Below are 17254 nucleotides of genomic sequence, written 5' to 3'. Positions count from 1 at the left end.
AAATTATGTACTTCCACTCTCATCGACAGGCCTATTTGTACAAATATTCTGAGGATAGTACGCTTAAGATGACACGCGTTTATGTTTTTCGTGGTCTGCAATTTGGTGAATATTTCGGTTATTCGCTGCTGACAGAAGATCTCAATGGTGATGGGCTCACTGATGTGGTAGTCTCAGCGCCACAACACTCAACATCGGGTTCTTTCGACGATGGCGCCATCTATGTGTTCCTTAACAAAGGCAATGTAAGTGCAGATTACAATATGAGTAAGCCGAACACCGCTAACAGGCTATTTTCTACTTGTAGTTTAACTTCGAACAGAAACTGATACTTTACCCCGCAACCGGCAAAGCACGCTTCGGTACCACGCTCAGCAGGCTGGGAGATATCAATCACGATGGCTTTAATGGTAGATGATTTTTATCTTCTTTCCAAAACAAATATATAAAATAATTATTCATATTTTCTCCACCAGATATTGCTGTTGGTGCACCATTTGCTGGCAATGGGTCCGTCTTCATCTATCTTGGTAGTAATGACGGTTTACGAGCGCAACACAGCCAACGCCTGAACTCACCAGATTCGGTGGTCAGCAAGTATGGTGAACATATGTTTGGACACGGTCTTTCAAAGGGCGCAGATATTGATCACAACGGATTCAACGACTTTGCCGTCGGCGCGCCAAATGCCGAGGCCATTTTCGTTTATCGGGCCTATCCGGTAGTGAAGATATACGCAACAGTTAAATCACAAACTCGTGAAATCAAAACCGATCAAAACACATTTAAGATCACCGCATGCTACAAAATTACAACCACATCCACACAAATAAAAGATCAAGATCTGGCCATACGTATTGTTGTGGATCCGCAGGTGAAGCGTGTTAAGCTGCTGCAAACACGCACAAATGAGATTAGTTTTAATACGACGGCAGGTTTGCAAGAGCAATGTCGTTCATTTGATTGTGAAGTACATAGTAGTGTGGCGGATATCTTCAAGCCGATCGAGTTGGAAATGCACTATGATCTTATCAATGGAGTGCCAAAATCTGAAGGTGAGTAACCGATCCCCTGGCTTATGATGGTGCTTATATATATACATACATACATACATAATTGGCGCGTACACCCCTTTTGGGTGTTTGACCGAGCTCCTCCTCCTACTTGTGGCGTACGTCTTGAGGTTGTTCCACAAATGGAATTACAGTTTCAAGCCGACTCCGACCGGTAGATATTATTTATAATGAGCTTTTTTTTATCAGAAATACATTTTTCTGATTTCATTTGTTATCTTTTATAATTTCATTTGCCTAGCGTAACCGCTGCAATTCTCAATAGGCTTATGAAATAATTTGTGGACTTACTCTCTCAGGGATGATCAAAAAGCAACTTACAGCGGTATATTCTCTCATCTTGCTTTTATTTTTCTCTACCTTACAGTTTTCTGTGATAAATGTGCCGCTGTTGATCCCGCCGAGTCGAAAGTATATAGTGAGAAAATCATCTTTAGCACGGGCTGTAGTTCGGATATTTGCGTGGCCGATCTTGAAGTTAAAAGCCACAATTTGGAGTGAGTTTTGCAGTTTAAAAAAAAAAAGAAAAAGTAAATAAATGTTATTTACAAATTCCCCCCTGCCATCCATTTCAGTCACACATACATTCTCGGCAGCAGTCGCACACTGTCCGTCACTTATGACATAACTAACAATGGCGAAACCGCATATCTACCTCAAATCAGTATCACTTCATCAAACCGCATGCCATTCGCCAAAATACCTGGAAACTGTCGTATTAAGGATACTGATTATTTAGAATGTGATTTAAATAATGGCGTGGCGATGGCGAGAGGCGCCAAAGATTCGTTTACCGTAATTTTCGATGTGGCGAGTATATCGGGAAAGGCCATGGTTCTGACGGCCAAAGTGTTCAGTACAGGCAAAGAAGCAAATGAAGCTAATAATAAGGTCACCGATGTAATAACGCTTGGAGAGTTCACCGAAATCGATATTGTTGGGTAAGTTAATTACAACGAAGAATAAATATGCTATAGGAGGGATTAAGATAGCGGAAGATGCGTAAAGGATAGTTGGGAGAGTGTATAAAACATGCAAAGAGACTAGAAGATAAAGAAAAATAAAAGATCGGTCATTTTATATGACATAATATACCACAACAGAGAATGTCATTAAAATATTTAACTTTATTAAGGTAATCGGCCTAATTGAAAGCTTATAAAAATGTCATTAAAACTTAAACATAATCTCATAATTACCAAGCACCGAAGACCCAAGCAGCTAGTGTGCTCTTTTTTGTTTTTAAGTTAGTGTAATATTTTATATTCTTCTAATAAATAATAGTAATAATAATAATATGACATATCAAAATCCATAACCATAAAATTATTCCATAGTTTTTCAAATGTCATTAAAACTTAAACATAATCTCATAATTACCAAGCACCGAAGACCCAAGCAGCTAGTGTGCTCTTTTTTGTTTTTAAGTTAGTGTAATATTTTATATTCTTCTAATAAATAATAGTAATAATAATAATATGACATATCAAAATCCATAACCATAAAATTATTCCATAGTTTTTCAAACTACGCCTCTTAATATAGAAATTCGTGGCAAAGAATGACTTCACGACAGCCAGGCAACCTTATGTGCCCTGCAGTCTCACATATATATATAATTGGGGCGTACTCCCGTTTAGGGTATTTGACCGAGCTCCTCCTCCTATTTGTGGTGTGCGATTTGATGTTGTTCCACAAATGGACGGTCCTACAGTTTCAAGCCGACTCCGAACGGCAGATATTTTCTATGAGGAGCTTTTCATGGCAGAAATACACTCGGAGGTTTGCCATTGCCTGCCGGGCAACCGCTATTAGACAAAACTTTTTCTTCATTTTGGTGTTTCTGCGAGATTCGAACCTACATTCTCTCTGGATTCCTAATTGTAACCACCCATCAACCCATTCGGCTACGGCGGCCGATCTCACATAGTAACATCTAAATTCGTTGAGGAACGTTTCACTGTCCTCATTACCCTGAGAATAAGGAACACTGTCTTGAATGGTTGAGTAGTAGGACATGAGATACTGATGGCCGTGAGCTCGCGTCCCTATATCGAAATTCCATTAACCAAAACTATTTTGCGAGCTTTTCAAAGCCGAAATAAAGAAAGTTATCAATAACTGTGAAGATACGGATTCATAAGACCTTGGATGGAAAATTCACGACTGAGGCAGGGAAAACAATATGTTCTTCCTTATCAAGTAGACTGCTAAACCTGAATAGAAAAGACTTGGTAATTTCACTGAATACTATTCGGGAGTTTGTAGCCTGCGCTATCATTTCAGGAAACTAGGATAAGTAGAAAAAAGCGTCTGCCGTTTTTTTGAATTGAACAATGAGACGCCAGATCGTATACTCTGTGAATATGTAACTCGCAAGAGGAGCACTCACACACCTAGTTGGTGTGACTCTAAAGCCATTGGTGGCTATGCCGAAATTTATACATGTGTAGATATATGTATGTCATATCGGAATACAGAAGACGAAAATAGTTCTCTGTTGGAAAGAGCTTAGACTGGAAGTATAGAGAAAGAGATAGAGCTAAGAAAAATGTTTGCCCATGGACGGCATAGTCCGATAAATTCGCTAGTTAATAGCAATAAAAATGGAAAACCATACCATAATACAACAGTACAAAATTAAAAGAAATATCCAATTATTACGTCAACTGAATATCTGAATCTATCAAATTAACTGAAAGCGAGGTTAAACTTTATACCCACTTCGGCCAAGAGTGCAATTATTGGTTTTGGAATGTGTGGATAAATTTAATTTCTTAAGTGTAACTCCAGAATTATATTTATAAATAGCTATAATATATCGGTACGTAATTTTTGTGGGAGTGGACAGAGTTAACTAAAGTAAAAATTCAGCATGTTTTTTATCATCCTGACTGCAAAATATTTCTCAGAGGGGTATCGCGATAACGACCATACATTTAATCTATGGCTTACTCTCGATCAGGGCTTCACGAATTTATTTCTATTATTATTTTTCTTCCGATAAAATCTTATTTCTTACTTACACATTTATTTTAATTATTTTTATTTTCTTAGTATCCCCAAAACGCCTCATGTCAACCTGGAAAAAATTAGCAACACCACGGAAATCATTAATAACTATGAGGTGAGCTTTCAATCAAATATTTATAATTTTATTCCTGTGCAATCTTCTTTTTCTCTAACAGATAAAAAGCGTGGGTCCCAGTACGGTCGGCGCCATGGATGTGGTCTTCTATATACCTGTGGCATATAAAGTGCCCGGTACTACAAACACCATACAAATAATCGAAATGGATAGAATAAATATGCAGGCTGTCTACGACGCCCAATTGATTGGTATCGATTATTATCAAAACAATACACAGCTTATAATGAATACTATAGAGATTTCGACGAGTACTCACAGCACGACCACAGCGTCCAAATTGAAGGAGTATAAAAAGAGTAGCACGACTTATGAGTACAACAGCTTGTATGATATGACAGTGGAAAGTGATAGTTGTAAGTTAAATAAAATGAATTACTTTCTATACTCTGACTTTAATTCATGCATCTTATTCTCCTTGTCTTCAGATCACACAGAAGACACCTCGAACATGTCTTTACGTCGCAGACGTCGGCAAGCTGCTGCCCATACGGCAACCAAAGCACAGTATGCGCGTATAGTAAAAGCGCACGAGTTGTTGGGCGAAGAACTGAAGGGTAAACTGCCGGTGAATCGTACCATCGTTTTCAATTGTAATGATCCCGAAATGACAATATGTGTGCGTGCTGTTATGCGTGTCTATAATTTCAATCCTGAGAAGCCCATCACTGTCAATATGAAATATCAGGTCGATTTGAATGAGATTAATCAAATACTAATTGAACCGTGGGAATATTTTGTTATACTAATCGGTTTGGATGTGAAAAAAATCGGTGACTTTAATGAGAAATCGCTGGCAATACGAAAGAGCATCGACTACAATATTGTGTCGAAGCATCAACTCTATGGCACACCATTCTGGGTGTATATATTAGCTGTGCTGGGTGGACTGTTGCTATTGGCGCTAATGACTTATGGAATGTATAAGGTGAGTGTGACAGTTATGGATAAGAAAACATTTTATAGAGTTTCATTTTGGAAACTGTAAGGTTCATGGTTTCGTAGTACACTCTGAGTCAGAACACTCAGCCTCTTTCATTCAACTGTGGTCTTTGTGAAGCTTGAAACAGTGATCGAACATGTTTATACAAGTATGATAGAACGCGGCAAAACTATATCTTCTAAACATTTTGACCGATTTCGCCATTTTTCCTTTGCTTTTTTGAATGTATTTCCTTTTTTATAAAAATATAGTCGGTTGATACTCTATAATATTTTAGCCAACGGTGCTATTCACCTTGTATGTACGAAGTATTTTTTTATATGTTTAAATGTGCGACACCCACAGCTAAGCAAATTATAAAAAATCAACAGAATTTGTTAGCAACTTTAAATTTACAATTTATCAACTAAGCTCCCGGAGCTGCTGGAGAGCGACTAAAGTCATGTGTGTGTGACACACAATTCCGCTCCTATTGGCCCAAGCTGGTCGCTTCTGTGCGATTGCTTCCTTCAGATGACCTAATTGTTGACAATATAGGTCCGAATTAAGAGTTTGGGTGTACGGGAGCGGGTATTGTTGTAGCTGGAGGGACAATCCTGGGCCAATATAAATCCGGGTCGTTCCGATAACATAGCACCGACTGTCTTAGGAACTTACGGGAGCGGCCCAAAGTGTCAATACCACCAAATACACAGCAAAACCTTCCTGACCGTGAATTCTGGCTTCGAACACGACTGTTTTCATTTGCAGTTGCTGTATGTGGCCCACTTTGCATAACTGCTCACCATCTGCTAACGAAATTGGCCGATTTTTTTGCGATTCAGTAGGGAAATATATATATTGCGTACAAGAAATATAACTAAACTTGATTTCGGCAAGTGTTCAACAGTTCGTTGTGAATTTCGATGATAAAGAAATTCATAACGAAAAAACCGTTAACTTAAGAGAAGTGAACAATATAAGCAGTTAAGCTTTTTCTCCTTTTCCTTGTTTTTTTGTTTTATTTTTGGTTTTTTAAATCTCAACTCGACTTTAGCTGTAATTCCATATGGAACGATTCTCAAATGTTATGATTTGAAATGTTATCCTATGCTAGGCGGTAATTTAATGCCTGAATACAATTACGACACGTTTTAGAATCAAATCCTTTTTATTTAATTATTTAAAAAGTCTTTCCAAAAACTGTAGAAGTAAATACAGATAGGCCAAATCCAAATTTCAAAATCATAAAAAGCGAATATCGACTTTAGCTGTTCGGTTTTATAGGTATAAAATATACAGTTTTTGAGCCGCAATGATACAAGGAATACAAATGTAACAATAACTCAACTTAGTCCTATCTCCACTTAAGCTGTTATTCCTTGTGGCTACATATACACTGCGTTACAAAAACGAACTTTTTTTCTGTCCTATGAACCAAATATACTTTTTCGGAAAGGGGAGAAAAAATAAAAATACACGTGTATCGGCGATTATGTGTATATGTGTATTTTTTTATTTTTTATCCCCTTTCCGAAAAAGTATATTTGGTTCATAGGACAGAATGTGTGTAACGCGGTGATAAGTATAATGGAATATAGTGTCATCCATATATCCAGTTTCTTTTGTATCCAACTTATTGGGTGGTTCTAAAAAACTTGTTTGCAATGTTCAAGTCCTCGTTTATATGGTGGACTGTTTCCATGTTTTCATCGACGTTTTCGACAATTGGCCTCCCAGAGCCTCCCATTACCGAGACGAATGCTTGACAGTTACAGCAGCAAAAATACTATTCGCATCTCTGATGCTCGCTCAAACTTCTTATACTGAGACCAGAAACACAAAACCGTTTCAAAGGTTTTTTTATCCGGAATTTCATCTTTCTAAGGGCATTAAGCGCAATGCAATTCCGAAAAGCTTGAGATAAATAAAGATAAAGCAAAGCATATCTGTAAAAGGTGATATCAGTAAAATTGTTGATTATTTGAACGTGGTGGAAAAGGTGGGAAATTGCTTGTTTATTATTTATTTGTTTACATTTGGGTTGGACTTTTGATATTCAAACTACCAAATTGGAAAACAAAATATCAGGTCAGTCCATAAGTTCGTGCGTTTTTTAAAGGTGGTTTTAAAATTAATAAAAAAGATGTTTAAAGTATTTATTAATCAATAATATATTTTCCTTCATTATTTACAATTTCTTCCCAATGTTTAGGCAAATTTTTAATTCTCTGCTCAAAAATTTGTTTGTCCTTGGAGCCAAAATACGCTTCGATATCCCTTTTTATAACTTCTTATGGGGAGTAGTTCTTGTTACTCATATGGAATTGAAGTCCACGGCAAAAGTGATAATCACAAGGTGCAATATGCGGAGAGAGAGAATGTTGGATCCGGCATTAGCTCCCATCCGAGCTCGTTCAGCTTGCCTAATGTTTGCTTTGCGGTATGAGGTCTTGCGTTGTCGTGGTGAAACAAAACTTTGCGTCTATTCACTAAAGACGGTCGATTTTTTTTAAGTGCCTCATTCCGGTTTGATAGCTGATGGGAATAATAATCAGCAGTTATCATCTGGTTTGTTTCCAGAAGTTCATAATAAACAATACCGGGCATATCCCATCAAATAGACAGGAGAATCTTCTTGGGGTGAAGGCCATCTCTAGGAATCGGTTCTGGTGTTTCATCTTTATCTAACCATTGGCGTTTGCGAACAGGATTATTGTAAAGGACCCATTTTTCATCACCAGTAACGATACGGTTCAAAAAACTTTAATTTTCAAGCCGTTGCAGCAGCTGAGAACACACATTCACTCTCTGCTGAAGGTTGGCGAAGGAAAGTCTATGCGGAGCCCATTTTTTCAGCTTTGAAACCTTTCCCAACTGGACAAGGTGCCTGTGAACTGTTCCATGCCATGAATTTAACCTCTGAACTGTCATATCGACTGTCAAATTTGGCTCAGCTTCCACGAGTTCGAGCAAGGCGTCGGAGTTAAAGACTTCAGGACGACCAGCGCGCGGGGCATCCTCCACGTCGCAGTTACCACTTCGGAATTTTGAAAACCACTTTTCGCAGTTCTCACACTCACGGTATTCTCTCCGTGAACAGTGTTTATTTCTGCAGCAGCAGTTGTTGCATTTTTATTACTTTTGTAAAAAATATGCAAAATATGCCTCTTATACGTGTTCGAAGATTCCATCCAATATATCCAAGAAAATATAATATATAACGGAACTAGTTATATTCCGGGAATAATTTTTTGTATGCAAAAATCGTACAAAATTGAAATCCCCTTACTTATGTACTGACCTGCAGCAGTTGTTGCATTTTTATTACTTTTATAAAAAATATGCAAAATATGCCTCTTATACGCGTTCGAAGATTCCATTTTATTTTTTATCCGCGATTAAAATCACTTGTGGAATGCTCAATATATCAAAGAAAATATAAATAGTTCCGTTATATTCCGCGAATAATTTTTTGTATGCAAAATTCGTACAAAAGTTAAATTATGGGTAAAATACGCACGAACTTATGGACTGACCTGATACATTGAATTGCTAACTGCTATCACCCTGTATGGATTTGCTTTGGCTAAGGCCATCTAACAGCAAAATAATGGATTCATTTTTACTGAATTTAACTTATTTTGTTGATATATTTTGCTTTTATATTTCACTAAACTTAAACCATTTTTGTATTTATATTTCGCAGCTCGGCTTCTTCAAACGCGCGAAGAAGGAAGAAATGGATGCACTGGTGCACCAAGGCTCAACGAGACCGGCACAAGAAGATGTTGAGCCAGAAGCAGAAAATCTAAATACAGAAAGGAACTAAAAAATGCTTGAAACATTTTTTTATTTGTTACGCTGCAATAAATTCGAAACGAATGGCTTTATATCATCACACAAAAGTAAAGGTGCGGAGGTGAACTAGAACTCGCATTTTTTGTCAAAACAGTTCAACGTTAACTTAAGCATAAAAGGTGCCAGTGCTGCATTTGTTTGTTTTTAAAATAAATAGAATAGATTGTTTTTGAAAACATAAAAAATCGCACGATTTAAAAAAGACGAAACCAAATGGACCAATCGATTTAAGTGTTGAATTATACGTATTTATTTTATTGTATTATATGAAGTTTAGTTAGGCGCTTTTTACAATTCATTCAAAATTAAAAAAATGAACGTAAAACAAGAATTAGCTTAAGGCCAGCTGCCATGTGTATAATATTATGTTTAAGATACGCTTTTTTTTCTTAACAAGCCGGACCAATAAACCCAAGATAGTCGACCTCGAAAGTAATTTAACCTTTTTTGTGGCAATTTTAGCAAGAAACATCTGTGAAAAAGAGTGCATTGCTTTTAAAGTCGGTAAACATTTTTTTTCGTATGTGTGTGCGTTATTATTCGCAAACTGAATTTTGTATATACATATTTACATTTACATACACACATATTAATTTGTATAGTAGCTCGAGTACCGCATACAATTAGTATGTACATATGTACTATAAATTTAATAAAACTGTTTTTTCTTCATTCATTCATATATACATATTTGCATATGTATGCTTTCCATGTATGTATGTATGCCCTTTGTATTAAGACTTTGTTAATAGTAGTGTGTGTAAGTTAGAGTAGTTTACGTTTAAATGTAATATTTATGTATGTATGTGCATTATTAATTGCCAATCTTTTTTTTCTTTTTTTGTAAACTGAAACTAAACACATACTTATTATACAAATGAGTGATCTTTAAGAAAACTTCGCAGTCAATATAAATAAAGAATAACAAATAATTTTAAGTCGAGTATTATAATAGTGAATATATAGTAGATTTTTATAAAAGTGATTTGCGATCGTCATAAATATTCTTCAAATTGTAGGTATAACTTATTTAATTTTTTATTTTGATTTAAAATACAATGGTGAAAATCTTGAAATATTGTTGTACATTCATTTAAGAATTAGGAATTGAAGTTGGGTGTATGCAAAAATCACCCCAAACAAATTCTCGAAACATAAAGGGTGGTTAAGTTTCAAGGGCCGGTGTTGATTTTGAATAAAATACAATTTTTTTAAGAAATTATTGTCATTTCTCTTTATTGCGATAATATTGGTATGGCTCAATTACGTATTGAACAAAATATAAGGATATATCTTGTCAAAAGTTTAATATCAGTCGGACTCTGAGCAGTAATTTTATCTCCGATGTACTAAAGTAATCACTAAAACCAAGAAAAGTATAATAAAATAAAGTTTAAATATCGTATTTTTCATCAATTTTTGTATTAAAAGCTAAAATAAATAATTGAATACCCACTTTTCATCAGACATTGTACTAGCGTATTTATTGGCAGTGTGAAAATTTTTGCTGCAAATAATGTACGACTTTTGATACAAAAATGACGTTTAAGAACGCGTTGCATTTGCAGTACTGCCATATTTGCATTTTTGAACGCACTGCTCACTCTGAAATGGTATGTTGCGCATTATAATGCATTGTTGAACATACCCGCTGAGGCATAATTGAGGTTCTATGCCATTAATGTGCCGAATTATCTCATCCTTTAGCTCTTGAATTGTTGCTCGCTTATCGATGTACACCTTTTCTTTCAAATAATCTCAAAGAAAGAAGTCCAACAGTGTCAAATCACATGATCTTGGTGGCCAGTTGACATCGCCGCAACGTGTGATTATTCGGCCATCAAATTTTTCGCGCAAAAGAGCTATTGTTTCGTTAGCTGTGTGACAAGTGGCACCGTCCTGTTGAAACCACATATCGTCCACATCCATGTCTTCCAATTCGGGCCATAAAAAAGTTCGTTATCATCTCACGATAGCGAACACTATTCACAGTAACTGCCTGACCGGCCTCATTTTGAAAAAAGAAATACGGTCCATAAACCGCACCAAACAGCCACTCTTGTGGGTGCATTGGTTTTTTGGCAATCACTCTTGGATTATCATTCGCCCAAATGCGGCAATTCTGCTTATTGACGAATCCACTGAGGTGAAAGTTTGCCTCATCACTGAAGATGATAATCTTCGAAAATTGGTCATTCACTGTTGCCATTTCCTGCCACCATTCTGACCATTGAGAACGTTTGAAATTGTGAAGAGGCTTTAGTTCTTGAGTCAACTGCACCTCGTAAGCGTGTAAATGCAAGTCTTTATGCATAATGTTCATCAACGACGAGCGTGAGAGGTGCAATTGTTGGGCACGACGACGAGTTGAGGTGGACGGCTCTTCAACTACACTATCGCGAACTGCACCAATATTTTCTGCAGTGCGATCTGTACGAGCATGCACTGGTGTTTTCACATCTCCTACAGACCCGTTTGCTCAAACTTTTGCACAATTTTTCCGATTGTATGCGCATTTGGACGATTAAATCACGAAAAAATCACGAAGTGCGCGATATGTATTTTGATTTGAACGCCCGTTTTCATAATAAGCCTGAATAATTTTAACGCATTGCTCGATTGTACATCTTTCCATGGTTCAAATTGAATTAATCTGAAATTGAAAAACGTTAAATGAAATGTAGAAAAAAACTTGACGTTTAGGTGTGGTTCACATTCAACATCGGCCCCTGAAATTTAACCACCATTTAGAATCACGAAAGATGTAATCCAGACATGACAAACAAATAAAAAATAAAAAATAATTAATAATAATAACACTTGTGTTAGGTGTTTGATCGAGCTCCTCTTTCAATATGTGCTGTGCGTCTGGTTGTTGTTCCACAAGTATTTTTGTGAGGAGCTTTTTCATGGTAGAAATACAGTCGGAGGTTTGCCATTGCCTGCCGAGGGCGACTGTTATCAGAAAAAACTTTTTGTTAATTCTGGTGTTTCATGGAGATTCGAACTTACGTACTTCGAATTCCGAATGGTAGTCACTCACCAACCTATTCGGCTACGGCGGCCGTTGGATAAAGTGCATGAGGTGTGTTCAAAAAATAAGGTGAAGGTTTCAAATTTCGCAGGCTACGTACATTTGACTTTCGATTAGTATTTTTTTTATGTTGGTACACTAGTCTCGAAGATATGTACACGGATTTAGCAATACTGCATGTTTATTTTGTTTCTGAGAGGCATAAGTAAGATAAAATGGATCAAAGAAGTTGCATAAAATTCTGTGTAAAAAATGGAATAAGTGCTCAAAAACACTTGAAATGCTGACAGTGGCATACGGTGAGGCTACTTTGAGTCAAAAAGATGTTTGCAAGTGGTAGAAACTTTTCACAGAAGGTCGAGAAGATGTGAATGACGACGCTCGCTCTGGACGCCCCAGCACATCAACAATCGACGAAAATGTTGAGAAAGTGAAGAAAACTGTTATGGAGAATAGTCAAATCACAATTAGTTGCTGCGGATGTCGGCCTATCAGTTGGCTCATGCCATGTAATATTTTCGGAAATTTTAGGCATGAATCGTGTGGCAGCGAAGGTCGTTACAAAATTGCTGAATTTCGACCAAAAACAACGTCGCATGAGCATCGCTCAGGATTTGCATAAAAGGGTCATAATTGGTGACGACTCATGGGTATATGGTTATGACATCGAAACCAAAGCTCAATCGTCCCAATGGAGTAGTCCAAGAGAGCCAAGAATCGGCAGCAAAAAATTGCCCAACTCGCAAACCACTCGTCGTATTTATGCCTTAAACAAATAAACTAAACATTATAAAGGGTGATTTTTTAAGAGCTATAGGAAAGTTTATCAAAAACACACACGTAAAATTCAGAAAAATGCATGAAGTTTTTGTTTAAATCGATAGTACAGTCCATATAATTTAATGTTTGAAGATTAAAATTAGCAATATTTCATACAATTTCGTTACGATTCTACGGTTTTTAATTAATGTTTGTATGCAGTTTATAGCCCATTAAATTTAGTGTAATACAGTGCAAGTTTAAGGTTGCTCAAGAGTCCCATTGCTTATTTAAAATTTTTACCCTTTCAGTGTTGCCACTTTATATATAAGCAAATAAATATCGTGCTTATTTTCAATATAATATTCCGTGAAAATATTCGAACGAAGAATTCCATACATCTATATTTACAAATATAATTTGATTCACGAATGTATTATATGGGTAATTTGCAATATATTACGGGATCTCAATTCCAAAAATTTAAAATCTTTGCTTAAAAAATACTTACAGTGTCCAGTGATAACGATTTTGCAAAATATCTGAATCATTCCCAGATGAATGACGTATAGGCTTATAAACAATTTAGTTGGACCGAAGTCTGCGCTTGAATCATTAAAACTATTACCCAGTAAACACGAGAATGCGCAAAACATTATGACCGATTCTGCGATAAGTCATCCAAGCATTTTGGACATTATCGTCAATTCTACTAAAAATGGTTTATTTGTAGGCTTGGGGGCAACAAGGAGTAAACTGAAAAAATTTGGAAAAAAAATTAACAGTTTTGAGATCTATTCAAAGTCGAATATTTTGGTACAGAGGTTTTTAAACTCAAATATCTTTTGTTCTTTGAACATTTTTAGAAATAATTTTTTTTTAATTTTTTTTTTAGGATAAAATGAACTCTTTAAAAGATTTTTTTTTGGAAAAAAATATACAATATTATAACATTTTAGTTCGAAATTTTTGGGGGAAGTTTTGTTTGCATTATTAGCTGAGACTAGTAATACCTGGAAGATTCATATTGTGGTCGTCATAACTTTTCGAAATATATTCAAATAAGTACAGTAAAATAATAAAAAACTTTGCTCTAGCGAAGCGCTGGGATACAATTGTAAGTGAAGCTGTAAATTGGACTGATGTAGCGTCACAACAACGGCACCTAGTAGTTATATGTTCAAATTCGAGAACTTATTTTTTCATTTCATAAACTTTTATTTTTTTTAATTTTATTTCACTATTTGCATCTCTCTTAGTATTTGGTATTAGAAGGTATGAATGAGATGGTATAACCGCGAAATGAGCCAATAGAATAATTTTTTGATATTTCAGCCAGCACTTTATTAGTGTTCAGCACATCTCTACTTCTTGCTACTCTGTTAAGTTGAAAGTAACTTTCGAAATTATTTCGCTTTCAAACAATTTAGTTTTAGAGACTAGTTCCCGAAAAGTTAAAAAAAATAAATATTCTCCCACCCGGTTTCATCAATGAATTTTAAATTTGTTAGACTGTTAAAATTTAAAACAGCAAATTTTCGTGTTGAAACTCTACAACTCTAAGTGTTAACAGCCTGATAAATTCTTAAACTGATTAGTGAAATCCTCATCAGATTATTTCTCGGGTATTTACAGGTGAGCATTTACAGGCGGCCGCCGTAGTCGAATGGGTTGGTACGTGAATACCATTCGGAATTCACAGAGAGAACGTAGGTTCGAATCTCGGTGAGACACCAAAATTAAGAAAAACATTTTTCTAATAGCGGTTGCCCCTTGGCAGGCAATGGCAAACCTCCGAGTGTATTTCTGTCATGAAAAGCTCCTCATAAAAATATCTGCCGTTCGGAGTCGGCTTAAAACTAAAGGTCCCTCCATTTGTGGAACAACATCAAGACGCACACCACAAATAGGAGGAGGAGCTTGGCCAAATACCCAAAAAGGGTGTACGCACCAATTATATATATATATATTTACAGGTGAACATAAAAATGTTTGAAAGCAAAATGATGTTAAAAAACATATGGATTTTCACGTCTAAGTACACATTAATGTTTTTTTTTTTTGCGAAGCGCTTGATATGAAATCTTATTGAAATATATTCATGCGTGGCAAACTTAAAAGTTTGTTGGGTATTTACAAAATTCCGGTTTTTTTATTCCTACACAGACTTATTTATACACGTACACCCATTTGTGGTCATATATGTTAAAAAATCCTAAAACAAAGCAAAAAAAAATATTTTAGTTGGCGTTTCATATCAACAACTTAGTAATACGATAAGAAGAAATTATGTTTAAATTTAAAGCCTCGCTGAAAATGCAAGATGAACTCACTTTCAGTTGGTGCTGGTGGATAAATCGCGTCGGTTCATAAAAATTTAAAACTTTTATGCCAAAATGTATCGCGCCCAAGTGCTTTGTGTAATTTTGTATTTGAAATTCTTCGCGGTGCAAACATTTAATTTAGCATCAAAACCAAATCTTTTGATAAACGAACCGGTAAATTATCAGCTTAAGAAGGACATCAACCAAAAACACAGTTCGTATTTTGGTTACACAATCGTTCTGCGTGAAAAAAGGTGAAAAAATTGAAAAGATTTGAAATAGTTTTTTTTTCTTCCCTGTTTTGGTTATCTACAACAACGTTTACATTTTTTCAAGTATTATAATTGGCGCGCCGCGAGCCCAAACTGTTCAAGCTAATTCCGAAGCAACAGAGACGGGTGCCATCTACAAATACAACATCGCCTCCAACACAACAAAACCAATCGTTTTCGAAAATATAATGAGATTTGAAACCTTCGACAAGTTAGAACTAAACACAACTGAACAATGGCTAGGTGGGGCCATGGATGGTGGAAGCAGGGATGAAGATCCCTTAATTGTATGTGCGCCACAACTGAAAGCTTTGCAGCCACACCGGTAAGTAAAAGTATTTTTAATTTTTATTGAGAAATACCTACAACAAAATGTTTTCTTATTGCAAATGAATGCATTGTTTTAATTAAAATTAATCAGAATTCAGCTGTGCTGCTTAGGCAAAGTTTTTCCTGAATATTACATATGAAGTGTCACTCACAGAAAGAATGACTCTGAGGTTGATATCAACAAAGTAGGTATGCGTCAACCGCTAGCGATCATCAGATGTTTAGTGTGAAGCCTCCTCTCTCGAATGCTCTTGCTTCTGTAGCAAATTACTCTTACCCCTCCAAGAATCATACATTAGAGGGTTTGGACAACCGAAGCAAAATTGTCACAGTAGCTTCCGCTTCCTCGTTATCGGGGAATTGGCAGCAGAATTTCGCTCGCCCATATCTCAGCTATTCACACATTCGTCCAAGCAGTCGTTGTCGAGATGGCAACGAAGAAAATGAGTTGATTAGTTTTTTCGTAAACTAACCTTGATTACGTTAGAAAATCAGCTGATTCATTCAAATTCGTTGAGAGCAAATGGTCGGTCTGATGTTAGCCGCACCTCTGCATCGTGATAGCCCCCAGTCTTTTAAAACTTTTTGTTTCGACGAAAAAATGTTAAATGTACATCAAGACAATACGCTTATTGACTCCTACTTGCCTGTCAAAAGGATTATAAAAGTTAGCGCAACATTAATCATCAAGATTTATAATTTTTTCAAATGGCGCCAAACGCCAATCTTATTTGACTCCAGTGAACTAGACAGCTGCAGTATATGAGCCGCTCAGTGCACACATCTATTAACTCCATAAACGAAAAGTTGAGAAACGCGATGATGTAATTTACATATATTGTTTTTAAAAATTCCTCTGATAATATGAATTCAAATATATAATGTGGAATGCATAATTGCAGTTATAGCTTTCATTTAACGGTGTATAAAATTAATAAGAAAGAATAGCCAACAAACAATCGTCGGTAATGTTACAGTTTTTATGTGACTGATGGAGTTAATCGATTTGGCAACTGAAAAGAGTAATACAGTTAAATTTAGTATTTTCATTTTATTACAGAAAGAGTTAGTTATTATATATTTTTCTATATAAATGAATATTGGAAGTTCGGTTATAAAATAATTTTCGTAATTAATTTATAGCAGCTTTATGTTGGCGGCATTATTTTTTGGGATTATTCAGCAATATTATAAATAATGTATTCTTCATCAGCTGTATGAAAGGACTCTTCATTTCGATTTGTTGACAAGCTCTTATACAAGTAATCGTGTTTAAGAGGAGGAATGAATTTTAGCAGGTCCAGCATAATCGGGTGTTTAAAAACAAATAAGCGTCGATGCACGGCCAGAACAGATACGGCGTTAAGGAGTTAATCGAAATGGCTTCTGAAATAAATTACTTATTATTCAGTTGCCAAAAAAATTTGCCATTTAACGGTGCTAATATTTGTTATTCAGGAAAGTTATTATAAATATAAAAAGTTATGACTATACCAAGGGCTTTGATACTTAAATTTAAGATTTCTCAAAA

The 17254-nt window shown here is 35.8% G+C and overlaps 1 protein-coding gene across 1 annotated transcript in view; it reads left to right on the top strand.

Moving 5' to 3' along the window:
- Positions 1 to 17254, top strand: part of LOC128867100 (integrin alpha-PS3) — a 90577-nt gene that overhangs the window by 58492 nt on the left and 14831 nt on the right. Inside the window, exons 4-14 of the mRNA XM_054108199.1 lie at positions 30 to 245; positions 308 to 410; positions 477 to 1055; positions 1441 to 1570; positions 1649 to 2014; positions 4131 to 4200; positions 4262 to 4577; positions 4650 to 5149; positions 8853 to 8968; positions 15184 to 15375; positions 15458 to 15718. Of these exons, the coding sequence (XP_053964174.1) occupies positions 30 to 245; positions 308 to 410; positions 477 to 1055; positions 1441 to 1570; positions 1649 to 2014; positions 4131 to 4200; positions 4262 to 4577; positions 4650 to 5149; positions 8853 to 8968; positions 15184 to 15375; positions 15458 to 15718 (2849 nt within the window). The remainder of the gene's footprint in view (positions 1 to 29; positions 246 to 307; positions 411 to 476; positions 1056 to 1440; positions 1571 to 1648; positions 2015 to 4130; positions 4201 to 4261; positions 4578 to 4649; positions 5150 to 8852; positions 8969 to 15183; positions 15376 to 15457; positions 15719 to 17254) is intronic.

This window comes from Anastrepha ludens, chromosome 6 (genome assembly GCF_028408465.1).
Source record: "Anastrepha ludens isolate Willacy chromosome 6, idAnaLude1.1, whole genome shotgun sequence".
NCBI lineage: Eukaryota > Metazoa > Arthropoda > Insecta > Diptera > Tephritidae > Anastrepha > Anastrepha ludens.
This window is presented reverse-complemented; position numbering and strand designations above follow the sequence as displayed.